This window comes from Neophocaena asiaeorientalis, unplaced genomic scaffold (assembly GCF_003031525.2).
Source record: "Neophocaena asiaeorientalis asiaeorientalis breed wild unplaced genomic scaffold, Neophocaena_asiaeorientalis_V1.1 scaffold293, whole genome shotgun sequence".
Taxonomy (NCBI): Eukaryota; Metazoa; Chordata; class Mammalia; order Artiodactyla; family Phocoenidae; genus Neophocaena; species Neophocaena asiaeorientalis.
In genome coordinates, this window is record NW_020173920.1 from 3,150,601 (window position 1) to 3,178,181 (window position 27,581).

Below are 27,581 nucleotides of genomic sequence, written 5' to 3' on the forward strand. Positions count from 1 at the left end.
ATGACAAAAGGGGAATAAATATCAAAGACATCTGTTAAATTAGAGTAATGCAAATGTTTATACGTACAAATATGCTTGTAGAGAAGATTATAGATACTGATATTATAGTGGATTGAATACTATTTTTCTTGCAATGAAAAACTAAATATATAACACACATAAAGGCTAACTCCTCAGACAAAAGATTTGTATAAAATGAAATCTTATTTTCAAGATGAATCATTCATCATGAATGCTTCCTGTTAAACATATTAGCTTTATGCAGAAGCTGGGCATAATTCTGTTTTCTGATTTAGGAAACAGAATTTAGACTGTCAAATACTGTTTTAGATGATTCGTGTTGGAACATGGTTTTATAATTATTCCCCATAAGATACCTTGCATCCATCTTATTATACACTCATTGCTACAGTTGTTGTTAATAGTGCAGTAAGTTCTGTCAGCTTTCAAAAAGTGAGATTTTTTTGAGGCAACAGATATCATACCAAAAGCCAGAGAATTAGAAAAAATCTGGGGGAGGGGGATACAGATCTAGTAAAAGGTCTAATAGCATAAACCAAGATTTTCAGTAAAAAAATGTTAATGCTTTTAATATTTAGTCAATGTAAAAAGCAAGTTATTAAAATCTCTACGTAGTTTTTCATTTAGCCCTGGAAATTTTCTCATGACCTGAATCAATCAATCTACTTTAAAAAGAAAAAATACAGTAAGAAGAGAATCTTAATAGGTTGGCTAAGAGTAACATCTAACTCATATTATTGTTACTAAAACAATAAAGGTTGATATGGTGGAACAATGGGTAAGACAATTCAATTACACCCATGTTTCATTTCATAAAAGTTTACCCCACATTAAAAGACAAACTACAATCTATTCCCATTATTAGCCACTCTAAAAGATATAAAATAAACTGAGAAGAGACAAACATTAAACATCACTTAACAAACCATATAAAACATTTAAATTTTTTTCTTATTCTTAGATGTTGAATTCAAATATTTAAAATATTTATTGTAAACATTATAAATATTTTTAAAATACTATTTAAACTGGAGAGTCTGGAGTTTTACTTTCCAAGAAAGTGTAAAGTGCAGATTATAATACAAAAATACCACACTGATTTTACCATTCAACACCAGAAATAACTTAAAAGGCACACATTATACATTCAAGAAGAAATAGGAAGAAGTATCTAATAGATGCTAATGCCAAATAGTTTACAGATAGCACCAGGTGAGCAATCTTAAGTATTACAACAGTACAATGGCAATATATGGCTTCTACTATTAGCAATGCATATTTTGTATAACAGGTTGTGAGATTTTTTTTTTCTTTTTGTGGTTTCCCAGTTTTTGTTTTTAAAGTATCTACTACACAAGTACATTTTAGTAGAACCATTGTACCATGCAAAACAAATTATAAGATTTTTTTAATTGACTGAATTAAATGCGTCCTTGAAGGAAAGTGTTGGTGCTACACTACTCATTGGTTTCACTTACTGAATACATTTTAAAAGAGTTAATACAATACAAAGGAAGTCTCACCTTCACACACATACACAAAACTTTTTGTTAACATTCAGTTTCTAACCAAATGTTAATTAAGGGACTTATCAATATAATACCTTTCTTAGGCCTCAAAATGTGTTGTCAGAAAGCAAACGTTACAATAACAATAGTGACTAAGATATTTAATATAGTTAACACAAACTGAACTTCAATATGATTCTTTAAATACAATTTTAATCATTTAGAATGTTTCCCACGGCAAATATAACTTGTCTACACTAGAATACATAAACAATGACCCAGAATATGTTGCCCTGGAAAGTTCATATGAGTACATTTAACAGTCTATTATAAACAGTAAACAACTAACCACCCAATATTTGTAATACTAAGTTATATTCTTTAAATTACTTCATCACATTTTATTTCTCTTCAGAAAGTTAGCTTTTCCATGTGCCTGGACAGTTCTGAGTTTTTTGAAATGTGGACTGCTATATTTCCACTGATAGTTTAAAACAGTTCTTGATTTTTGGTATTCAGAATAAGCACTGCAACAGCAGTGATGATCCAAGATTTTGCTAATTTTGCTCTCAAAATATACTCCCCTCAAAGATATGACAGCTTGTGAGACCCTACTCCCAGGTGATCAGTGTATGATCCTGCCCCTTCTGGGCTGATTACAGCTTCCTTTTTGTAACTGATTAGATCAATGATCAATCTTCATCAGCAACATACTCACGTAACCAGTACTGGTTCACTAAAGCAGTGATTTTCAACTGGCTGAGAAACTCTGCCAACAATCAAGAGGAGTCACAGAGCCAGAGACTGTGGGAACCACCAAACTGGTTTCCAACAATTGAGAGAACGGCGTGATGTTGCACCCACCCACCCAGTCCTATGAGTTGTGGGAACTGACAAAGAAGGATACATCTTCCCTTCAGGAAATGTGTGCTCTTACGTCGCCTTGCAAAAACCAGGGAGTCTCAGGTCCGTAGGGTTGTAGACAGAAAGTTCAAAAGTGGGGTTTCCTAGAAATACGTCCATCATTCCCAAAGATTATATCTGAGTCTTTTAATGGTAGGGCTCTTCATAATGCAAAAATTGAAAATACCCGCCTTTTAAAACTACCCAGAATTCTCAAGTTTTCCTTCTATTGCTAGGCAACAAAAAAAGGATCTAGATAAAACAACCAACCAAAATCTATGAGAGGGAAATTTACAGTGATAAGCAGAGAAGAAAAAAGACCTGCTGCCTGAGCAAAACTATCTGCTCTCCCAAGACTCATAAAGGAAAAGAAGCCAGAGAGCAACTATCTGCTCTCCCAAGACTCATAAAGGAAAAGAAGCCAGAGAGCAACTGCTGAGCCATTTTACCATGTCACCTGTATAAGTATAAAGTTGTTCTGCTTTAACTACGAGACCCCCAAATGAATTTAAAATCTAATTATTACCAAATCAGAATCTCATTTCATTCTGCTGATATACCATTTCCAGACTTCTGATCTATTTTTTAATCTTTTCTAAGCTAAAATTTGAGTGGTAGGAAAGCTTGTTTTTTTACTTTTATTATTGTTTCTTTGCAGTACGCTGGCCTCTCACTGTTGTGGCCTCTCCCACTGCGGAGCACAGGCTCCGGACATGCAGGCTCAGTGGCCACGGCTCACGGGCCCAGCTTCCCGGACCGGGGCACGAATCCGTGTCCCCTGCATCGGCAGGCGGACGGACTCTCAACCACTGCGCCACCAGGGAAGCCCAAGCTTTTTTTTTTAAATAAGCCTTTTCTTCAAATTTTCATTCAAATAAATTGGAAAAATCTGTTTTTCTACTGTTGAGCGGAAGGTATATACTCATAAACGTATATATAAAACGACAGTGAAAGAGACACTTGAAGGCTCCTAGATGGGGGCAGAAGCCGGAGCAGTTTAGGTGGAACTAGAAGCTGCAAGAACATAAGAAGACCTGTCCTTCCAAGCTTCCCAGCTCCAGAGAAAAGTCACCCACCGACCTTCTGACTAACCAGCTGGGTGCAGCTTCATCAGCAAACACCTTAAGGAAACATTTACACTTAAAATGTCAGGAAAAAAAAACTGTTTAACTTAAAATCTTGAAGTTCACTCTTATCTCACGAATCAGGTCATAGTCTTTGAATAATTTTCATTTTAAAGTGCTTAAACATAAAGGCCTCAAAAATGGCCTAGTAATACTATCACTTAAGTGTATATCTGTTACAAAATTATAATGTATTTAAAGTCTAACATTCAAGTTTAAAACAAATGGGTGAAATTCAGAATTAACGCTGAGACTTCACCCTTAATCAGCACTCTTACATCTTGGTACATCATGAGTCAGTAGTACTGTTTGATCCATAGGATTAAAGTGGGACACCCTAGATTAGAAGTATCTAGCTGAAGTGCCTCTATTCTCAAAGTTCTTATTTGTTCCTATTAAATTAGACCAAAAATAAGTAATAAATACAGTCCTCTGAGAAAGGAATGGCCCCATATTTATCTTAGTTATATATTAATCTGGATAAAATAAAAGTAAATGGCTGAAGCTAGCATAAAGTGCAGAAATTTCAAAACATACTTAAACAGGAAAGATAGATGATACCACAAGCCACTTTTAAAATAATATATTAGTAGTCATTGAAAAAAACTCAAACATACTCACTTAAAACTGAACATTCTCAATTATTTCAGTCATGAATTCCTAAAATTTTTAACCAGCATGTATATGAATTTAAAACAGATAAATTAGTAATTCATATACTCAAATTCATGAAACTGGAGATCTAATTATTACTCTCTTCTTTGTGAAGAATGTCTAATCAGGATATGTTCATCAAAGAAAGAAATCTGATCAGCAACATTTCTTGCTTTTCTTGACATCTCGACTCAAAAATTACTCAAAATGAGACTTGAGCTGATCCTGAGTTCTCTCTAATAAGAATACGTCTACTTTGCCATCAAGCTCATGAAATATTCTTCTAAATACTTCCATTTATCCAACAGATATTGTACAATTACTTGGGGCAAAGGTACAAGATAAAATTTGACCTTTTCCCTATATGTTTTAAACTAACTCCATTCGCATTATGGACTTCTTAACCTACTGGTAAATTTTATTCTTAAACCTTCCACTCATTTTTAGATCAAATACGGAACTCTTAATTTAATAAACTTCTTCTAGGCATTTTCCATACTGACTTTTATATGTCAACACATAGTGATTTGTTTTTTTCCCTGAACACAATTTATAGAAATTCCCTGAATAACAAAAAGAAAACAATTTTGTTATATTCACTTGACAGCCAAAAAGAAAATGACTGCTGTGCTGCTGTAAGGGTATAAAGATACGTTATCATTCCATTCGCCTCTCTGGAATGTATATGGAAGACATCTATCTGTACAGCAGATAAAGAAGTCAGCAGCCAGAGTTAGATACAGCAAGTAAATGTGTTCTGTAATAGGAATAGTTACGGATTTTTAAAGGCTCGGGAGTGAGCCACTCCCAAGAATTCAGTAAGTACACTATATATACCTAACAACTCACAATTTACAAGTAATTTATAAAAACTCTGTAGCATTAAGTTAGTTTGCTAAAGAACTATGAATCTTCCAATTGTAAACTGATAAATTCCTGGATGCATTTCTTATACTGCATTTCAGTATGGTTATTAGTAGAATATTGACCTGGCTGTCCATAAAGTCCTTCTGATTCCCGCATCTCTTCATTCATTCTTGCTAAACGTAACCTAAAATTAAATAAAAGAATTTTTTAGATAAGTTATACAATATAAATATTCATAAACTAATGAATTACATATGCAGCTAAGACGTATTCATGTAATTTTTTCTTTTACCAGTATTTGCCACTGAAACAAAAGTACTTTTAGTTTATCAGGCCCAGCAATCTGAGATACTGTATTTTATCTTATACAATTCTCATGAGAGAAGACAATAAAAGACTTCTAACAAGGGCATTTCACTTCGGTTTAAGCAGGTTCCTGGCAGCACCTCTAGCAGCTTACTTCCTCCAGACACAGAGAATTCCTGGCTCCTAAAGCAACCTGTCAAACTTTAAATGCCAACTGCTGAAATTACTGCTTCTACAGAATGGAAGCAATAGCCTGTCATAAGTTCATTCTGGTTCACCCTGAGGTACGGTAGTTCCAGATGTATAAACAGCATGTGTTATCTATAAATACTCGGGATATATTCTGACCTACAGACGTTATAATAAGTGACCATAGGTTACCAAGATTTTTGCATGGTTACCATATTGATTATATACATTCTTTTTTGGGTTATTTATCCTGGCAGCAGGAAGACCTGTAGCACTGGATTAAGGAAACAAGAATTTCCTCTCATTTTCTTACTGACTTTAAGCAACATTTTGAAACAGGCAAATGTTACCTGTGGTGCCCCTCTCCTACTCTGTACTTCTTGCCTGTCCTCCAGGCCGCCAAATCCTCAACGCCTTCCCAGACTGCTGTCACCCTCTTCTAGCGTGCTCTCTCTGGCAGTTGCAGCATCTGACATGGGCTTTTCTTATCTTCAAAGCACCACAATTCCCTGCCATTTCCTTTCCAACCATTGTGTGAATTAATAATAGCAAGATAAGTCTCCCTTTTTGGTATTTGGACTTTTCACAGAGGATGCCTGTTTCAAAAAACTGTAAGTGAAACTGACGTCCTCATACAAAGTAAAATGAGAAAACTTAAGACAATTTGGGACCATATTTTGGGGGAAGAAGGCCCATTACTGTAAGAATTGCCTGGGAAGCTGCAGCCAGGGTTAATTTCTCTGTATATCACTCCTATCTTTTCTTTAATAACTTATCTTTCTCCAGTTTTAAGTCTATAATGATTTAATACATCTAAATTTTCCCACAATAGTTTCCATAATAACAATAACCCCTCCAGTGAGGAAAAGAAGCTAAGTACAGAGAAAATATGTCTTGCTCTTTTGTTTTTTCGTTTTGTTTTAATCTGGCAGGGGTCAGGGAGGGGTGATATATGGCAAGTCAAGAATTCTCAGTGGGAGCTCAGGAGTTCAAGACAGTCAAGGGAGTTTCTATCTGTAAGTGACTAAAATTCAGTAGTGTAGATGGAACTATCTCTACTTATTTAACAGGGAATCAGCAATCCTGGGCTTCATTCAGAATAGACTGAATAAGCGATTCATACAACATATGCTTGAGACTCCCTACATAACAATAAAGTGTAGGTGACAACCACATTCCTAGATTCCAAGTGTAATGAACAACTCTGATCTAAGATGAAAATCAAATAAAGACCTCAAGATTCTCTCTTTAGTAGGTCATGTTAAATTGTATTCGAACATTCCAAAACAAATATTTTTACCTCAAAATAGAGGACTCATACGAATAGTTCTTCAAAAAAATAAGTACAAACAGGTCCCCTAATTATCACTGCCCAAAGGAAATGCAGCTGCAAAAGTTACTAACATCAATGCAGTTGGCTTCCCTGCTTATAATCCTCTGATTCCTGAGGTAGTCGAAAAATTGCCTGTTACTATACCAATCCAACTCCCACCCCAGTACTGTACTGAGAGTTAAAGAATCAGAAAAGTTACTGATTTTCTGTTCCTACTGGCCAGGCAGTATAACAGAAGTGGCTAAGCACATGGGTTTTAGAGCCAGAATTCTTGGTTTCAAATCCCAGCCCTACCACTTACTAGCTTCTCAAATTATTTGTGGCTTGGCTTCCTTATAAAATGAGGCTGATAATAATAAAACCTTCCTCACAGGGTTGAGGTGGGAACCAAGTAAGTTCATGTATGTAAAGTGCTTCATACATTTAACGTGCTTAGAGAAGTAAATGGCTTCTAGTAAAGAACCAAGTTTAAATTTCATGCCTACACACGAAACTCTACGTTTAAACACTGTATTAAGTAATACGGTGTATGGAAAATAATCAAGTGAAAAGAAAACACTTACAAGGTCACTATATCAGCGTTGGCTGCTTCCACAGCTATACTCAAAGGGTCCTTCCCTTCTTCATCAGTGGCATGTTGATTGGCACCTCGTTTTAGGAATAAACATACCTGCCTGTTTAAGGGAACAGTGTTTATGAGATATTGCCGATAAGAAAAAAAATTAGTATTCACCTTAAGAAATAAAAAGCACTACTTAAAGAAATAACATTTTCATTAGGAAATTCTTGATTCATGCTACAAAGATTTATTGAATATTGACTCCAATAATAAAAATCTACCATGATCAACATTTTATAAATCTTATGAAATTTTCACATTTAACCTGATAATATACAGCATAGTGAGATGTGTAAATTATGGTCCCTACCCTCCAAGAATATCATAAGAAGATGTACACAGATAACTATAAATGTAAATAAAACAAAAATCACTCAAGGTCATTATCTGGGAAAGAAGAAAGCCAAGGCAACGTTAACATCATAATACATTAACGATAATACAACAGCAACGAGCGGGAAGTAATCTTGCCGCTGTATTCCACAAATATTCATAACTTGAAGAAACTGACAAAAAATGAAAAAAAATGAAAAAAAATGAATAAATGGAGTCTATAAAGTAAAATGGGAATAATTATGATTATGAAGAAAATACAAAGGATGAGTTAAATACAACCATTTTTAAGTAGAGAAAAGTTTTTATGATAAAGTTATTGAACTGAATCTTCTTGCTAATAGAGGGAAACAAAATAAGCTATGATGAAAATAGAAGATGCTATAAAATAAACATTAAAAAAGGACAGTTTCTTGTTTGTCCAGGTAATAAGACTTGGAGATCCTGAGATGTTTTATTGAAAAACAATGACCTATGACACAAACTTTACATAAGGCCAATATTTTGACTTTATTGGTACCCTCTAGTAGAAAGCCCATTTTTACGGCTTTATTGTTCTGTGAATCTAAATATTGCTCCAGAAGCCACACATCAATAGCACAAATTAAGAATTAACTACCTTGTGGGAAAACTAAAATTTACAAAGTTACAAAACTCTCCCAAAATGTATGTGCTATGTACATAATGTATGTACATGCGTAAATATACACAAATACAGACTTAAGTTGTCTGATGAAATCACCACAGTTTTAAATACTAAAACAGATCTATATAAAGAATTAGTAAAGTTCAAAGTAAGCTTGGCAATTTTCTTATCTGAAAAGTAACCATATCTTTTTTCTGAATGAAATTTAAAAAAATTTTCAGTTCCAGCATGAGAGTATAAGTCAAGGAAAGTATAACTTTATAAGCTCTAGCTAACAATCTTAACCTGAGAAAGAGCAAAACATTATTTCAAAATAAATTTTTCAAATAAAATCTACTTAAATATATAAGCACTAGTTTACCCCGTGTGCCCTAAGACAGTGGCATGGTGCAGTGGTCCCCGCCCTTGCACATCTCTCTGGTTCACATTAGCACCGTTCTGAAGGAGAAACTCGCATGTCACCAAAGAGCCCTTAGAGGAAAAAAGAAGATAACAATGGAGAGAAAGCAAACAAACAACAATATATTTCTATTAACAGAGTATTTACTTTACTCTAATAGCCTTTCTATTGTATTTTCCCCAAAAGAGAAAATACCCCCCTGCAAAAAGCAGAAAAATGATAAATTATATTATTTTCTTCCCAAGAACTACTTCTAACTGGGATTCAATTTGCAGTTTGTGATCTAGCAAAACCCACTACTTTCATTACTAGAACTCTCTCATTAAGAAAAAAAATTGAGCTTACACAAAGTGATGTTCAGAAATCACTACTAGCTGCTGCTTCTATTTTCTATCCCATCTCTTAAAGCAAACAATAATGTTAAAGCTATGCTCAAAATGAACTGTCATTTTATTTTATGCTCTACTACCACTGAAGACCTGAATTTACAAATTCATACCCCTAATACAGCCTGAATAAGTGGTGTTGCTTTGTCTTCCTCAGAATTAGCCCAGTTCACATCTGCGCCATGAGCCAAAGCTTCAGCCATTTTAGGAAGATTTTTTTCATACGAAGCCCTGTAAAGCTGGAGTCCTGGATTAAGATGTTGAGAGTCGAGAAACACAGAAGAATCCTGCCTTTCTGTCTCTGAAAAGCAAACACAAATACATCAATAAAAATAAGCTCTTGGCAAGGAGGGAGGGAAAGAATGGGGAGTCATTGCTTCATAGGTACAGAATTTCAGTTCTGTAAGATGAAAAGAGTTCTGTGGATGGATGGTGCTGACGGCAGCACAACAGTGTGAATAGATTTAATGCCACTGAACTGTACACTTGAAAATTGTTAAGATGGTAAATTTTATGTTATGTGTATCTTACCACAGCTTTTTAAAAAGGCGAACTCTTACCTGTATCACAGTATGAAAGTTGTGACATAAGAAACCACTAGTTTAACAAAATGAGCTAATGGGAGATGTTCACAAAGGAATCTTATTTCCTGTAGACTAATCACTCTCCACAACCTTCTTCTCTTATAAATACATCGACTAGTACACCAGGCCTTTATGGTCTTGCCAGTATCCAATGGATAGGTAAATTACTCTGTATTAGATTAAAATTAGGTATATATGAGTATAAGCCTGGACTTAGAGACTCAGAAGAGGCAGTAAGAACCCCTAAAGGATTTCACTACTAGACCAAACCTCACTTTATTCCTAGAATGGTCCAATACCATCATCACAATTTGCAGTACAAGCAATTCAAATAATTTAAAGAATGCTTACTATCCTGAGTATTCTGCAAGATCATAACCACTAAGATCATAAAGGAGAGAATACAGGAGGAAAGCGCAGGTCAGAAGAAAAACCTAACTTGAGGGGGGATGTGGGGGATTTGCTGATCTCTTTCTCCTGATAAGAAAAGACAGCCACAAAAAAAGATAATGGGTAGTAAGAAATACCGTTCACGTGGATTAAAAATTATCCTTAGCTATTGACACATATCTTGAGGCTCAGAAAAATGTACAGCTAAGAGAGAACTTCCAAATATGAAAATAGCTGCTTTCTCATTCAGCAGTATTAACTGCCCCTTAGTACCTTCTAAAAGACTAACCACTTCCTTCAGAAACTATTTAATCAAACTTGGCATTTTCCACATGCATTTTTCAGCAAACAATACCAATTAACATGGAATTTCACCAAAACTCACCCGGCTCATATAAACTATTGGCTGACACTGTGGAAGGTAAAGATTCTCTTCCATCATCAGAGCTCTGCTGGATTCCACTGTCATTACTTTTGACTGTTTTAAAGAAAAACCAGCTAGTGATTAAAGTTTGCACCATTAAGAAAAAAAGTCCCACAATCAATGAGGTTTTAAAATGAGCTCTGATACATCAACGTGATCTCAGCCACCACCAGTAGAATAAATTTACGACAATTTTAATCCTTTGGAACACTTCACGTATCAAAATATGAATCAGTCATGAAGCCTGGCAATAAACTTACTTTCAGAGTCGCAACATATCTCATTACCCCGTAATGTGTCAGGGGTAGTAAAGAGTTAATTTATCGTATGACTGTAAGTAATGTGTAATTCTGAGACAATGGGTAACATCTAGAGAAATGGCCACACCGCACAATGACCACGGGCACAGACTTGGAATGCTCCACAAGAGTAGTACTTACTACTACGTAGTTTTGAAGAAGTATCAAAGTAGGAGAAGAGTGAATCTAGCTCATCAGGACAGAACAGAGACTCCCTCCTGGCCTCGTCGCTATTTACAGCAATCACTGGGGACATGCAAGTTAGCAAAGCACAAAGCAGGCCATAAGAAGGGAAAAGGGCAGGAAAAAACGTTACTGGGAAAAATTTAGGAGGAAAAAACAGGAAGGCTATTAGGTGGTTAATCAGATATTTAGGGCTTTTTGCATGACAGATTTGCAATTCCCATCTCCCATTTCATTTTAAGCAGTTTTATTCCTTAAGAATATACACATTATGGTTGAACCTTGAACAACACAGGTTTGAACTACGTGGGTCCACCTATACTCAGATTTTTTCAATACTACATACTACAGTACCACATGATCTGGGATTGGTGGCATCCACGGATGCAGAACCAATGATACAGAGGAACTGCAGAGCAGACATGGAGGAAACATATACATGGAGGGCCAACTACAAATTATATGAGAAGTTTCAACTGATCGGAGAGTCAGTGCCCCAACCCCCGAGTTGTTCAAGGGTCAAGTGTACCTAGAAATGTGAATTATCAGAACACTACTTAAATTTAACTGTTTTATAGACAGAGAAATCCAATTTTTCTGTAGGATATACAGAAGGAAACAGTTTTTAGCATTTAAAAAATCTACAACAGCTACTAATTCAGAGATTAAGAAAGTGACTTCAGCTTAAGAAAATATTTATATAGATAACAAGTAAACCGTAATACCTGAACTTTGGGGAGATGCTCTAACTTGTTCACTTGGCCCAAGTTTAGAAATGCTCAGCCTGTTTTCTTCACAACTTTTGGAGACAATCTGTTTTTCCTGCTCAGGAGGTGATGATGATATAGAATATTTATCCACAAATTTTCTCTCCACATATTTTGCTCTGATATACGCCTCTTTCTCCTGTCTGGTTGGTATACATAAAAATGTCATGATGTTCTGCTTAATCTCTTAGCATGGCTAATACTGAAAAGAAGCCATTACATATTGAATTTTTCAAAGAAAGTCACTAAATGTCATACTAGTTAAAACTGAATTTGCAACATTCTACAACATGTTTTCCTTCCCAATATTTAATGAACTATGATTTCATGTTTAAATGAAAAACAAACAATAAAATGAAAAATCACAAGTATTAACATGGCACTCTCTTATTGTCTTAATTTCTATGCTCATTCATTCCCATACATATTCTCTTTTGCTTTTTACAGAATGAAAAACATTACCAAGAAACTATTAAAATTTACAGAAGTTAACTTTAATTCCAGTTTTACTCCGATAAATAATGTCACATACTGAACTATCACTAGTCATGACCATAATTCTTCGTAAGACAACTACTTCAAAACAACATAGCATTTCTAACTTAAGGGGGACCAAAAAAGGTATCACATTTAAAATTTTTGATTTATGATACAACTATAAAACACCAAGTTTGTTCTATACCTTTTCTTACTTACATCTTTCTAAAATGCCTAGGTCTTTGGCTAAAATAGGATATCTCAAGGTCTGAAATAACTCAAACAGACATGCTTTAGCAAAAAAATAAGAATCTGATTTAAGTGGTATTGGTTTAGAGGGCAATAACTTTTAAAAAGTATTAATTATCATAAAAATATAATCAAACATAGGATTATGGCAAATAAAAATTTAATACCTAATATAAAGAATCATAAAGTCTAAAAATAACATGAACAACAAAACTAATTATCTACCTTGAAGGCGGCCACTTCGTTTGGAGTCTCCATAAATAGAATTGGAAGTAAAATTTCAAACAGAGCAATTAAGTAAGTACTCTCCCCTACCAGAAGCTACCTTTCTCATCTGTAATTCTTCAATATAATAATGCCATGTATGAAATACATAATTAACAAATATTTGCAGAACGAAGTCAAACAATGTGATACTATTCATTGTAGGTAGTAGAAACTTGATCCTTGGAGACATTAATGAACAGATTAACTCTTTTTAAAGGCCTGCCACTAACAGAACTTTGTCTCCTTTAACTGCTAAGAGTTTTTATATTCCTATGTGGAGCCTTTTTTTAAAAAATTAATTTATTTTTAATTTATTTATTTCTGGCTACTTTGGGTCTTTGTTGCTGTGCGCGGACTTTCTCTAGTTGTGGCGAGCGGGGGCTACTCTTCAATGCAGTGTGCGGGCTTCTCATTGTGGTGGCTTCTCTTGTGAAGCACGGGCTCTAGGCGTGCAGGCTTCAGTAGTTGTGGCATGCAGGCTCAGTAGTTGTGGCTCACAGGCTCTAGAGCGCAGGCTCGGTAGTTGTGGCTCACGGGCTTAGTTGCTCCGCGGCGTGTGGGATCTTCCTGGGCCAGGGCTCGAACCTGTGTCCCCTGCATTGGCAAGCGGATTCTTAACCACTGCGCCACCAGGGAAGCCCCGGAGCCTTAATTTTTAAGATTCTCTCTCATCTGGAGACTATAATTTATTATCTGACTAGTAAAATATAATTATCTAATTAACAAACCCAAGAGAGACACAGCCACATTTTAACAGAAGCAGTAATGATCTCTTCTGAACAGTCTGCTTCAATAATACATATCAATTAAAGTGAAATAAAGTAACAGCTATATTCAAGATGGTGGGGGGGGGGAATGAGGTAACACATTAACACAACAGTACCTTTGTCCTGGTTGCGGTTTCTTTATTCCCATTTTTTCCACATTAGCTTCATAAACTCTATTCATAACATCATTCCCCAACTCACACATAAGCTGTTTGGCAGAAAGACAGAAAATAAGCAATAATTTCCTAAAAAACACTGTATAAATCCTTAAGCAAACAGAGCTACTTAGTTCTTTTTGCATGTTCTACAAATGCTCATTTCACAAAGATGCTTAAATTTAAAACAAAAGGAGACAAGGACTGAGAGCAATATCACCATTTTGCCATTCTTCACCAGAATACCTCCCCTAGAAGATTACTACTCCTCAAGAAAGCGTTTCTCCTCACCCATCTTCTACCAGATTTCTATCCCTTACTGTGGCTAGCACAAGGCTACACATTCACAACATTTGCTAAGTTAACTGAAAAAAGAAGCCTAAGTCCAGACACGGTAAGGTTTAAACAACTCAGAATTGAAGCAAACTATTTTCTCCTTACACTTTATTTATAAATATTTCTAAATATTTTTTTAAGTCTCAATATTTTTTAAATGTATCAGACAGTTGTGTTTCAACCAAAGCTTCTAAACTGAATCCACTGAGTTCATATCTACACGCAAAGTTGATGCAGAAATTAGATTGCTAGCCCCCACCCCCCACTTTCTTCTCCTTTGAATTCATAACAATTTATGGAATCTATCGAAATAGGGCTCTACCACAGGAGCCAACTTAATCACTTTCATTTAGACGTTTCCACAGTGATTCCACAAAGAAAACTTTTTACTTTACTTAATTGACAGAATTATTGGTTTATTTATGGATTGAAATAAAAACACAAGCACATTAAGAACAAAATTTTCGGACAGAAATAAATGTAGGATACACTACAACCTTTAAACAAACGTATATTTTTTAGAGTATGGTAAACTAAATGGTGGGAATTAAAATGGGTATACTATTAACCAGTATACATTTTGTAAATATTAAAAACCCAGTTGTGATATAAAATCATTTATGACATTTTCATAGATATGAATCCTTACACAGGAAAAAGGATGTCTTAGTCTGATGACTACTACCCCTTAAAAATGTAAATTTGCAAATGTGTTATGCTAAAATATGCAATGATAATGACATGCTATACCAATCCATCACGCAGCTCACTATAGCAATATCTAATATTTTTAACAAGAATTTATGTAATTATAAAATATAAAATTAAGGCACAGAATCTAAGATAATTTGTGAGAAAACATAAAAATGCAGGGTGCTGGTTTCCTTAAAAAGTGAACTGACAGGGCTTCCCTGGTGGCGCAGTGGTTAAGAGTCCGCCTGCCGATGCAGGGGACACGGGTTCTTGCCCTGGTCCGGGAGGATCCCACATGCCGCAGAGCGGCTGGACCCGTGAGCCATGGCCGCTGAGCCTGCGTGTCCAGAGCCTGTGCTCCGCAATGGGAGAGGGCCACAACAGTGAAAGGCCCGCGCACCGCAAAAAAAAAAAAAAAGTGAACTGACATGGAGTTAAGAGTGCTACATAATAAGCTTAGCAATTTAAAAAACCAATAACAAAACATCAGATTTGCCAAAATAACATCAGATATGTTCCAATACAATTTAATTCACTGTTAGCACTGAGAAACTCACACATTTGTAAAACCAGATTCTAAAATCTTGACTTTGGGGGATTCCCTGGCAGTCCAGTGGTTAGAACTCTGCCTTTCCACTGCAGGGGGCACGGGTTCAATCCCTGGTAGGGGAACTAAGATCCTGCACAGCTATGTGGCAAAAAAATAAATAAATAAATAAAATCTTGACTTTTATGTGAAAACATAAAATATTTTTAAGCAAATATTCATTTTACCTTTAAAAGTTCAGGCTCCCAGGTGTCTAAAGTTAAAGATCGTACTTTTGAAAAGTGAACTCCAAGACTCCTAAGTGGGGAAAAAAAAAGACTGCATTAATATGTGAAACTTTCAAGTCTCTATTTGCACATCATGCAAGTTATTTTTCTCTCTTAATGTGACATAGTCTCTAATATAGGCCTCAACACATACATAAATAGGGGTAGATCTTCTAGTTAATAATGAATGGTGAATCAAAGTCCTCAAACGTACTTCACCAACCAGAATTTTATCCACTTCATAAAAGATACAAAAACACACTGGCAGTCAAACTAGGCAAGTGGGAAAGGTCCTCTAACCAATGAGACACAGTAATTTACAATATGTGTTTAACGGAAAGAAGTCTCTCATCCTGGGCAGGCCTACCCACCGGTGAATCCCAGAACACTCGATACACAGGGTGATGCCCAGGTTGATGCTGGCCCACCGTGGGTCTGCCAGACCACAGTCACAACAGCTGGCATTGCCAGGAATACACTGGACTCGCTGCAATGCACTTTCTCCTTTCAATAATTTATCTTTTGACTCATTTCCAGAATCCAGGCTTCCCGTGGATGGAGATGATTTCTTATCCAGCTTCTAAAAGAATTAAGAATTATTAAAAAAAAAAAAAAAAAGGATTGTAATACTACGTTGCACACTGCATGCTCCAAACAAATGCTTCTAATCAACAAATTGAAGGCCTATTATGGGCCTAAGCCAGGCACTGTTCTAAGCACCGGGGATTCAAGGATGAAAAGATATAGTTTCCTCCATCAATTGGCCTTTAGTCTTGTGGGGAGAAACACATTAATATTGAAAAATAACCCGATACAATGAATGTATGTACAAGATAAAATGGCAAAGAGAAAGGGGAACAGTAAATTAACACGCAGGATGAGAGACAGAGAGAGTACACGTGAGACTATAAAGACTCAAGAATAAAATAAATACTATTTTATACCAAGTTTTTCCAAGGTATTCAATGAACTGCAAGCAAGTTGTTTCAATTACTGCAGTGAATTACTGAAAATGATATGGCCTTTTACTAATGAGGAGATCAATTGCATAATTATAATTACGAGTGAATCAACAACAGAATGCACGATGTCTAAAATCTCAGGCGAAACGAGGAGAAAAGCAAAGGTGGTAGATAAGCAAAAAGCTAATTTTTTAAGTGAACAACAAAGTCTATACCAATAACGACCAAATACAAACATGTAGTTTGGGGATCCTAAGCAATTAAAGATATGACCTAAAAAGTCTTCTCGTTTAAAAATATTTCAACAAGCCAGTATTTTAGTATAAAATCAACAGAAATATAATTTGGCCCTTGTCTTGCCCTTCTTGAAAACTCAATTCAATAGCCGTTAGGTGGGCCTAAGCAAAGAAAGTGTGGGGATACAGTATGCCAGAGAGGACTCAGCTGGGTGAGGAGCATACCCTCAAATGAGAGTGACCCTGTGCAGGTTGCTGTTCCCAAGCAGCAGAAGGAGGGTATTTGCATAGGGAGACAGCCCAACAAAGGAAATGTGAGCCTGAGGATAGAGAGGAACTACAAAGTGGGAGTGCCACCTAGTGAGAGATGTTAGAGCCTGGCAGGTGGGAAACGGCAGCAGGGAAGGGATATTGGTCACATACAGGGGAACTGATTATGTAACTAAACCTGCTAAAAATAAATGGGAGCCAGATTTCTCACTGCAGAGAAAGGGCTCATTTATATAAAAAGGGAGAGAGTTAGAACAAACCCTGTTATATTAAATTAGGACTGGAGATACCAACAGGTGCCCTAATGGTTTCAATACAAATAGATACATAAAGTTATACAGATGTAAATGTGTATATATACATGTATATTCCCTTATCTTGGTTTCTACAAACTATTCTCCACGAAAAAGAACTAGGGCAGTTTGCAGAAACTACTGATTTCAAGGCTAGTACAGAGAAACTACAAGAAGATGAACTCGGAACATCTCATCATGTTAGAAAGTAGAGAACAACTCAAAGATTGTTGGGAACATGTCAAAAGGATACAGAATCCAGGGCTCCACTGGATTGGCCAAACTTGGGTCAATTTGAGAAACAAAACAAGTAATGATAGTAATGAATTATAATACATTGAATAAAATAGAGGCCTATATTGATATAATTATATTTTAAAATTTAAAGCCTGATGAGGAACAGAATATCTACAGTCTCAAAGTACCCCCCCCACATACAAAATACTATTACAAAGATAACATTATAGTAGAGAAGTCTAGCAGACACTACCTTACTCAAGTGATCAAAGTTAACATCACCAATAACGGGACAAATCAAAATCTTGTGCCACCTGAAAGGATGCAGTGAGAAGAACACAGCATCATTTATACAACATTCCTACAAAAGGTGCATAACCTTGTGAGTAAACAAACCAACAATGAGGGACATTCTACAGAAATCTGTAATCTTGAATACAACCAAGGTCAAGAAGGTCAAAGTAAGACTGAGGGACTATTCCTAACTGAAGGAAACTGAAGAGTCATGACAACTAAAAGAGACCTGTGCTTCTGAACTGCATCTTTTTGCTGTAAAGAACATTACTGGGACAACTGTTAAAACAATGATATTTGAGAATTAAATGGAAGTAATGCATCAATGCTCATTTCTTGATTTTGATGACTGTACTATGCTTATACAGGAGAAATGTCCTAATTGTGGGAATTACTCACTAAATTAATAATGGGTGATGGGGCATATGTTAGCAGCTTACTCTGAAACAGTTCAGGGGAAAAAATTGTTTGTATTATACTTGGAACTTCTCTATAAATTTGAGATTACTTTAAAATTTTTTAAAAAAAGAAATAAAATCTGCTTTACTAAAACATGTTTGATAATGTGAATTAGCTCATAAGCAATTATCATATAGAGAAAGGATGTCAATATAATGCAGAAATCATGTTGGTTCAGTCCCAATTTTTTCTTTATTAGCTAATGCTTTTGGCTGAAAGCAAAGTACACTAACACAGCAGAACTTGGGCTGGCCACCTCAAGGAACACAGGACTGAAAAGGACACCCATCTCCCCATTCTTCTTGGCTCATTTTGGCCATGTGCTATGACTTGAAAGTGTTTACTGCACCATTCTCTCTGATCTTTATGTATTTTGTATATATCACCAAAGCCTCAACCCTTCTGTACCCTTCCTTTAAGCTATCCTCACCAATTTTTAAAGTTAAGTCCTATCTGTATTCTATATTATAGTGTTCATTTATTAGAAATTTAACTAGGCTAATATTGGGTTGGCCAAAAAGCTCATTCGGTAGTGAATAAGTTGTTCCATAAAGTTCTTCATGAAAAATGTGTCTTTTATCTTGACTTAAAACCAAACAAACTTTTTGGCCAAGCCAATATTTTTACTGAGATTCTAAAGTTCCAAAAATTATTCAAGTTACAAACTTACACGGTTTTTTAGGTTGGCCCTATCCCTATTTTTCCTGTAATCCCTGCTGTTTCTGGTGTATGATTTTGCTAACATAGGTATTTCAGCAACACCACTAGCTCCTTCATCAAGATGATCTGGATACACACCTAAATTTGTTCCCTCTCAAAACTCCGCTAAAAACTAGAGAATTTTTTTAAAGGCAATTACCCAGAGCCCTTAATGGACAAAGTTGTGATAATCTGAGTATGAAAAAAGAGTAATTACCGCAATTAATTGGGACCCACTGTATTTACCAAAAATCCATGAGTGTATAATGATATCCCAAAAAACATGTATCTGTCCCCACTTAAGGTAGCTAATAAATCAACCAAATGTGGTAATTAAAAGCAAAAAATTAAGCATTTTATTAAACTAACTAAATAGCTCCGTTGATGAAGAAAACCTGTATTTCACACAGGAATGCAGACGGGGATGACAGAATTAGAAAATCATCATTTTGCAATTCCTAATGAAATTACAAATTCAGTTATAAAACTATTAGATGAATGGTTGATGGAGCATAGATCTTATAGGGTCAAAGTAACACAAGGTAGATTTTGTTACACAAAATAACAAAGTAGACTGGGAACAAAAAAGGAAATGTAACATGACAATGGAGGGATCATATTGTCATCTCCCTAATCCAATGTATCTGCTTCATGTTCACACAGAACATTTTCGCATTAACAGTGGCTGGATAACAATATTGTATGTCTCCTGTTGCAGCATGAAGTATACACATTATCTATGTTGCAATCTATGAGAAGGAATTCTATAGGAACAAATAGCCTAACCTTTTCAGCACATCATTGTTATGAAAAAAAAAGAACTGTTCTAGATGGAAAGACAAGGAACATAAGACCAGATGCAATGCCCAGTCATAGAAGAGATCCTACTTTGTAAAACAGGTTGTAAAAGACATTTTTAGGACAACTGAAGACACATGAATATAGACTGGGTTACAGACGATATTAAGAAATTACTATTAAGTGTGGAATGACATGATATCTGTAATCTACTTTTAAAAACTTAAGCTTTTTTATTTTAAAAAATTAAGACATTTATCCACAAGAATAGGGAGAACAGGAAAGAAAATAAGAGCAACAAAACTTGGGGAGCTGAAGAGTGGCTGGATGAATGGTAACTGAGTAGACCAAGGTAAAATCTAAGGAAATAATAAGAAAAATCCAGGAGTCCATCAATTTTTATCACATAATATTCAAATGACTCAAGGATTTATACCAGTTATCTCGGAAGTGGGGATGAAAGTAGGAGGACTGATTGTTTAAGAAGCAGTTAGATCGAAGGTGCCCTCCCCAACACTGCCATTAGTGGACTGCTCTCTACAAAGACACACAAATGACTAGAGGTTTATTCTCTGGGAAAGTAAAACAGAAAGTGACTGGATGGGGTTTACCTAAAAGGTGGAAGGCAGAGGATTAAATTAATGTATACACACCGAATGCTGCGATCCCCAGCAATTAGCTCCAAGCCAGGCCCTTATCCCTATGCAGGAGATTGGTGAGTCTTCTCTGGGGAATCTTAGCTGAAAAGACTCCAAAGTCCCTAACTATGGTTATTCCTCAACAAATGGTCCACACTTTGCTGAACGAAGTCCTAACTGCGTTCTCAGAGCTTCCGAAGAGGTTAGTCCTTATCTTGCAACCATGAGCAGATTACCAGAAAGCCAAGGAAAGCCCCTAATAAAATGGTTCTCAACATTGTCTATACACAGAAATCATTTAGAAAGCTTTTAAAAATATTGATGCCTGGGTCCCAACTCCATTCAATTGTTCTGGGGTGGGACCTAAGCACTGGGATTTTTTAAAGCTTCTTGTGTTATCCTAATGTGTAGTCAAGATTAAGAACCACAACTCTAACACTGCATATATGAAAAAAGAACAGGTTTATATGTACAAACATTCAGCAAACAAAAAGGATCTCTTGGAAATTAAATATGTGCTAGCAGAACTGAAATATTCAATAGAAGGTTTGGAAGACTAACTGATAAAATCTCCCAGAATGCAGAACAAAAAACACAAAAAATAAGAAAGTCATAAGACCAGTCCAGAAATTCCAGAAAAAGAAAACAAAGAAATTGGAGAGGAGGAATACTAAAGACTGGTAACAAGAAAGACTCCAACAACAACTCTGGAAACAAGAAAAACACTGCCATTAAAATTTTTGAGAATAATCATTTCCAACCTAAAAATTCCACACTCAACCAAACTATCAAACAAATGTGAGGATAGAATACAGACATTTTCAGACATGTACAGATTCACAAATGTCACATTTTCAGGAAGCTAGTGGGGGGAAGCGGTGAGTTCCATTTCTTAAGACTCACTCATGGCCTTGCTCAAAGGAGTTTGTAAACTCACTGGGTAGCTAAAGCCAGACTACAACCCAAGACTCTATATTTAGTTTATCTTCTCCAGGGAGATTTCCACTAAAATATGAGCTTTCCTTTTTTGCTTTTCACCCAGATTTAATTTTAAATACCTTTCACATTCACTGTTTTATTAGAATAATAAAATATTTGGGGAAAAATACTTGCATCAGAATACCTGGGACACATATTGAAATAATGGATTAAACATAAATATATATATTAAATATATATTAAACATATATATAAAATGATAAGTAAAGAGAAATAAGCAAGAGAATTGAATCTACAATTTAAAAATAAAACCCATTTCAATTACAAAAAAAATTATCCTCCATAAAAAAGAAAGTTTTAATAATCATGCAATGTTGCGACTAAAATTAGAAACTTTGTTAATGTATCACTTGGTATCACAATATTGTTTACTAACCTCCGATTCATCACCCTTCTCTCTATAAGCAGTAGCAATACTGGTCTGAACAGCCTTAATCCATGCCTGGCGCAGCTTTTCAGAATCCGCCTGAAGCATACAACTTCTAAAAGGAAATAACATTGTTTTCTCAGATACTAAATTAAACCAAAAAATAAGAAGGTTTACTTTTTTGTCCACTTTGTTATTTAATAATTTTCTAACAAAAACTAATTTCTGTTGAAAGGTTTTATTTCACCTATCTTTACGACAGGGTATGTTCATAAAGAAATCAAGGAACCAATGAAATAAATTACCTACTGAAAACAAATCACCCATTCCTGTATATTAAAAAAAAAAAACAACTTTAAATTTGCCACATAAAATAACATTAATTTTTTCCATTGGGTAGATATATGAAATGATAGTTATCAAAGAAATTTATCTGATATATGACTTCAGTTCATTACCATGACAGTTAATATGTTTTCACATGGCCACATCAATCATGTTTATAGAATTTAAAGAATATGATACTGGGTAGAAGTTACATAAATATCTGACTTAATATGTGTAATCATTAATTATTAAAATTTACTTTTAGTGCACTTTCTTCCTCTTTAGCTCATATAATCACAACTGCAACACAGATCTCTCTGTATTCTGGAAAATTCTTTAAGACAAGCTATGGAAACATAAAAGCAACTCTCAAATTCTTTAGAACCACTCACTTTGTTGGAGAGACCACCTCAAAGCAGAATCGTCGTTCTATGTCCTCACAATGTTTCACTGTACAGAGCCTTAGATCTTCTACCACCACAGTGGGATTATCCTACAATAAGGAAACAAAACTCCTATATTTATCAACCTAGGTTTTAAATACCAACTACCAATAAAAACATACTTAAAAACAGTACTTGGAATAAATGGTCTAATTTTAAAGGTTTATATTTTATCTTATTTTAGATTAGAAATAGGAGTTATCAACATAGATATAACTAATAAAGGTAATTCTGCCCTGTTAATAATTTTATCTGCCTCATAAAACTGCTGTATAAGAATTAAATGAAATAGTTTATATAAACTTAGTCCAACACTTGGTAGTTAATTAGCAAGTGCTCAATAAATGTTAGCTTTCTGTTCATTTTCTTCTATTTTCTTTCATATCGATTTCTCTCCTGATCCTTACTCACATATAATAAAAGCTACTTTCCTCCAAAACAAGAAGCCTTTCATGAGTCAAGTTTAAATAACTGAAAGAAAAATAAGAAGCCTATACGTGCTTCTTAAAATACCTAAGAAAATGAGAAATTTTAAATCATTTTTTAGTACTTAATAAAAAAATAAACTCAAAACCAAGCTTATCAGAGTAGAAATAACCATGGACTAATTAGTTAGAATAAAGAACTTCTATGGAATAAACCGGCTATCATAGAATAGCAAGTAAAATTTCACATTGTGTCATCTCAAGAGTAAAGTGGATATTTGAAATTTACAGGTGAATACATCATTCATAAAGACTAACTAGGTAAAAATCAAGTCATCAATTAACTAATAGTTCTTTTTCTCTAATTATCTTTAACATTCTCAAGTCACATATAATCTCATTATGCCTTTCCATTAAATAAAAATACCTCACTCTTAAAATCAGGTTCAGGAAAACAAACATGTAAAAACAATGTTAACAAATTTAAAAGTTTCTATTTAAATTAATTCAAGCTTACACTTTAATGTAATTATTAACCTTTCTCCATTACCACTTGGCCCTAAGGTGATATTTCTTAAAAGGCACCCTTTCCTTCAGCATCAAAACAGTACTAGGGAATTCCTGTCTCACAGCTGGACAAAGAAACATGTGAAGGAATAAAAGTAATAATCCTGGGACACAGAAAAATCCATCTCAAAGCTAGGAACTAAGAATTCAGGACACAATGTTGACACTTTCCACTTCTGAGTCCTCTTATACATACACAAACATAAAACTAATAAACAGTAATCTTGCACACATGCATATTTATGGACTTCAATGCTTTACCAAAAGGAACAGTTAAAAAACTTAAACTGGGGACTCAATGGGTTTTCACTAATTAACAAAACACCTACCTTAAACTTTTTCTGGTAAACCAACTGATTATTCTGTATTGAAAACCAGCGTCTAAATAAATACAAAATAGATTACGTTTTCACAAACATAATTTATTTCAGTTGTTGTTAGAAAAGAAATATTGGGGAAAGCACTAGAAAATCAGTTTATGGTAATTATGTTTTTAGAAGTGCATTGTTTTGTTTTGCTTTATATAAACTGATGTCAATGAGATAGATAACTACTGAAAGTAAAAAAACAATTTCAGGCAATTTTAAAAACCACAGATTAGGAAAATAAAATTACTATATTTTGATTCATTTTTATGTCAGAAATTTATATCCTAACAAAAGTTGTCATCCTTTATGTCATTACCAAATAATAATTGTTTTAAAATAAAAATTTAGCTTTTTGAGCTTCCTCAAAAATAACTAAATCTTTCCCCCAAAATAATTTGCTTTTGTTATAAAGTAGAAATAAAATTATATTATAAATAAGACTTCATTTGTATACAATAAAAGACTGAAATAAATGGTGCTTTGTTTTCAACCTTTCTGAAGCTAATTCAGCATTTGATTTGTTAAGCAAAACAGAAAATTGTATCATCCTTTTAGAACTGACATCACAGGAGATAGGTGCCAATTCACTTGGGCTTACTTTCATGTAAAATACTATTAAGCAGAATAATCAAAGTTATGACTAAAAATGAGTCACCTAACTATTGTTCTGCTCATTACTATACATTAATTGGCAAACACTTTACTTGCAATCTTCTTTAGAAGAAAAAACTAAGCTACGTATGGCATATTTACTAATTCTAATTTATTAAAACAGTAAAAGGACCTAAAGACTTACAAAAAAAAATCACAGCCAAAAGCCATTCATAAAAGGAAGCAAAAACTCTCATCAAGCATGAAAGGTAAAACAATATTTGAGTCATTATTTTAAAATTAGTTTCATGTGAAATGATTTCTATCATAAACATTAGTTATTAATCTATTAGCAGATAGAGATTCTACCTTTTCATTGATACTAATACAAAGCACTAAAAATTGTATTTAGACATATTTAGAATTTCTATTTTAAAAAATTAAGTTAATTCTCCAAAGCTGAGAAAATGATTAGATGCTTTTCTATTTTTAAGCTAGACAGATTGTTAGGTTTTCTTGCTATTTAAAAAGGTATCACCGTTACCATTAAAATAGAGACTGTTAAATAAGCATCTAGATAAAACCAAGTGGGTTGCCTCTAAATGCAAATCATCAAGAGGTGAGCTAGAAAAGGAAGAACTTCTGGGTCTCTTTGCTTTGGAACACATGGTTGGTTAGAAATGTTAAAGGAAATACCTCCAAACAAACAAAATGGTGCAGCCCTGCCACATGGGATGACATGCAATGGAAACAATCTCTGATATTGATTAAAGTGTTTTTTAAAAAAATCATTTGAAGTAGCATAAACCATATTAATAAAAATTCTTATATTTTATATATAGTAATCATATTATATAATTTGATGAAAAACTACAATGAATTTTATTGCACAATGGAAAAACATCCATGTAAACTTTTCATGCTTCTGAGGTCTTCAAAAAATAAATTTCTTTTGACCTGCTGAATCTTAGAATAGCCTCTAAACATAAATAACAAAATACTAGATAAAAACTTAATTTTTTTTTTCTTAGAGACAATTTCCTCTGATTATTAACTTTATAGATCATTTGAATTTCTGAAACTCAGTTCCCCTACCATCTATCTGCTTCTGGGTAACTTTCTCACATCATTAGTTTTTGTATACACTATAAATTCATCTTAATTTGACATCTCCTAAGGAAAAACAATCCCACAATATATCCTAGGTAGAAAAATATTTTAATTACTAAGGTCAGTATGTCTTATGATACTATCTCCTCTCCTCTGCCATTAAAAAAAGAAAAAAGAGCTAACTTTACTCATTTACACTGATGAAGACCTTAATCAGGTAAGTAAAATAAAATATAATTTTAAATTGCTCCTGTAGGATAATCCTAGTTATTATTAACAATTTTAATAAAAGGAAAAATGAGACAGTTCATAGTCTATGCGATATGCAAAAATATTTAATATTTTCAAGTTCATGCTACCTGCAATTTAAAGATTCTTTAAAAGGTAATTAAATAATAAAAAAGACAAATGTTGGAAAGCATTGTGCTGACAACTACACTATATTCTGCAAGATTCACAAACTGACCACAAAGCCAAAATATAAACGTTTTTAAAAAGGAAAATTTCTTGGTTTTAAGAGAACTAAGACACCACTTTATATCTATCTCAAACTGAGATAACATAATAAAGATTTTAGACCAAAATATTACATTCATAAATATTATCAATTTTTAAATACCAATGAGAGCCATAGGATGACAGAATTTTGGTGGGGAGGGAATACATTAAAAAAGAAATCAAGTATCTTTTACAATTTTTGAGCACTAGTCCCGGAACTCAAAATCAAGAACATGGGTAAAAGTCAGACTTCTAAATCTGTAGAAGCTTTATCACTAAAACTATACAGATGATGGATTCATGCACACACTTGGCACATAGGTGCCAAAAAGGTGAACATTTAACAAAATTAAAAGCTTGAACATGTACATGTTCCTTTATCTAAAATTCAATTTAGTTTTTCACAAGGAAAAAGACCAAAATGGTAAAACAAACAAAAGCTAGGAACTGACAATGTTTCCTTTAAACATAATTAATAAGGTGATTACCAAAGGGGCTAATTCCTAATTACCGTTTAAAAAATTTAAAAAGCACTTACTAGCTTATTTCCCTTAAAAAATACAGACACACATATATATAAAGGTATTCGTATTAATCTGTATCTTCTTTGGATAACTATATACATATCAAATGTTCTTTTCCAGATTAAAACAAATTGAGGAGATAAGCAATGAAAAGGTATAATTCCATTCCTCAAATAACAAGTTTACACTTTCTTCCCAATTTAAAACATGAGACTTTATATCCATTGCAAGTAATCCAATTGAAATGCAGGTTAATTATGAGCTTTCTCGTGCCAAAGAGGAAACTGGAGTAAGGTAGGGGTGAGGGGAAGGAAGCCATTTGGTACCTGATATGATCGGGCTTTTTCCTGTCATGTGAAAAAATGGGGCAGGATTAAAACATAAGGGAAAGGTGGTAAAAGAATGAAAACGCAAATGTGCAAAATAAGCAAAAGACTAGCATGATATGAAAATAAAGCAAGAATTAAAGGAACCAGCTTAAGCTCATAACCTAACAAAAGAGTCAAAAGTATCTGTTGTATTTTGCTCACATATTATACATACATGCATTTATACAGTTAATTCCAATTCTCAGGGATCTGAAATGCTAATATTTCAGAAATATTCAAAATTTTCTTCAAAGCATTATGGTATAGAAGGTTCTGGTAGGACTTAGCACACTCTGCTATTATTTTCTGCCTCTATGGTCATAGCTGTAAAATATAAATAGTACCTTTCCTCATCTTAAAAATTTAAAGGAAATAATCACTACAGTGTTATAGATACAGAATATATATATATATA

The 27,581-nt window shown here is 34.2% G+C and overlaps 1 protein-coding gene across 2 annotated transcripts in view; it reads right to left on the reverse strand.

Annotated features, from left to right (window-relative positions):
• ACAP2 (ArfGAP with coiled-coil, ankyrin repeat and PH domains 2) overlaps nt 1-27,581 on the reverse strand; it is a 150,290-nt gene that overhangs the window by 5,241 nt on the left and 117,468 nt on the right. Inside the window, exons 11-22 of one of the 2 annotated variants that reach the window (XM_024752053.1) lie at nt 24,037-24,088; nt 22,665-22,765; nt 21,955-22,060; nt 16,065-16,273; nt 15,655-15,724; nt 13,813-13,904; nt 11,895-12,079; nt 10,649-10,741; nt 9,403-9,590; nt 8,865-8,974; nt 7,469-7,579; nt 5,200-5,261 (exon numbers count right to left, since the gene is read on the reverse strand). In XM_024752053.1, the coding sequence (XP_024607821.1) occupies nt 5,200-5,261; nt 7,469-7,579; nt 8,865-8,974; nt 9,403-9,590; nt 10,649-10,741; nt 11,895-12,079; nt 13,813-13,904; nt 15,655-15,724; nt 16,065-16,273; nt 21,955-22,060; nt 22,665-22,765; nt 24,037-24,088 (1,379 nt within the window). The remainder of the gene's footprint in view (nt 1-5,199; nt 5,262-7,468; nt 7,580-8,864; nt 8,975-9,402; nt 9,591-10,648; nt 10,742-11,894; nt 12,080-13,812; nt 13,905-15,654; nt 15,725-16,064; nt 16,274-21,954; nt 22,061-22,664; nt 22,766-24,036; nt 24,089-27,581) is intronic. The other variant, XM_024752054.1, reaches the window with a different exon arrangement.